The sequence below is a fragment of the Austrofundulus limnaeus genome, unplaced genomic scaffold (assembly GCF_001266775.1).
Source record: "Austrofundulus limnaeus strain Quisiro unplaced genomic scaffold, Austrofundulus_limnaeus-1.0 Scaffold11650, whole genome shotgun sequence".
NCBI lineage: Eukaryota > Metazoa > Chordata > Actinopteri > Cyprinodontiformes > Rivulidae > Austrofundulus > Austrofundulus limnaeus.
Window position 1 is genome coordinate 1 of NW_013964052.1, and position 518 is coordinate 518.

At 45.0% G+C, this 518-nt stretch overlaps 1 protein-coding gene across 1 annotated transcript; it reads left to right on the forward strand.

Moving 5' to 3' along the window:
- Window positions 1-19: 19 nt before the first annotated feature.
- Window positions 20-480, forward strand: LOC106512748 (E3 ubiquitin-protein ligase TRIM62; the record flags this gene model as incomplete). Its single annotated transcript, XM_014001294.1, is given in 1 exon segment — window positions 20-480. A coding segment is annotated over 1 exon segment (116 nt), but the record flags the coding sequence as incomplete, so codon positions are not given.
- Between the last annotated feature and the right edge of the window lie 38 nt (window positions 481-518).

Below are 518 nucleotides of genomic sequence, written 5' to 3' on the forward strand. Positions count from 1 at the left end.
CAGAAGGGAACAATACAATCAGTTTTTAACTTCATAGATCAGCTGCTGAGTGTTTCCAGCTGAAGGTGAGTCTCTGAGAGATTCCACAGATTCTGAGCTCCAAAACTCCTTCATGACTTCATCTGCTCACCAAGTTAAAGCAAACAGCTTCCAACAAGTTTAACATCAGAACCATGAGGACATGGACCTGCTGAGACCAGGGTCCTCTGGTCCTGAACCACATGAGGGATCAGGTTTCTGTTTTAACAGTTCAGAGACTGACTGGACCTGAACCATATGGAGACTGACTGGACCTGGACCTCATAGACCTAATCCACATGGACAATGAGTCTGTTTTGCTCTCAGAGTGACTGAAGACCAGAAGATGGAGGGTTGGATGGAGGAAACGTCTCCAGGACCCAGCTGTCTGTCCATGAAGAGTGACATGTCCAAAGAATATCCTCCAAACTTCAGTCCTGAACCTGGACCCTCAGAGACAAAGTAAGAAAACAGTTTCTGATTTAAACAGAGTTTTATTT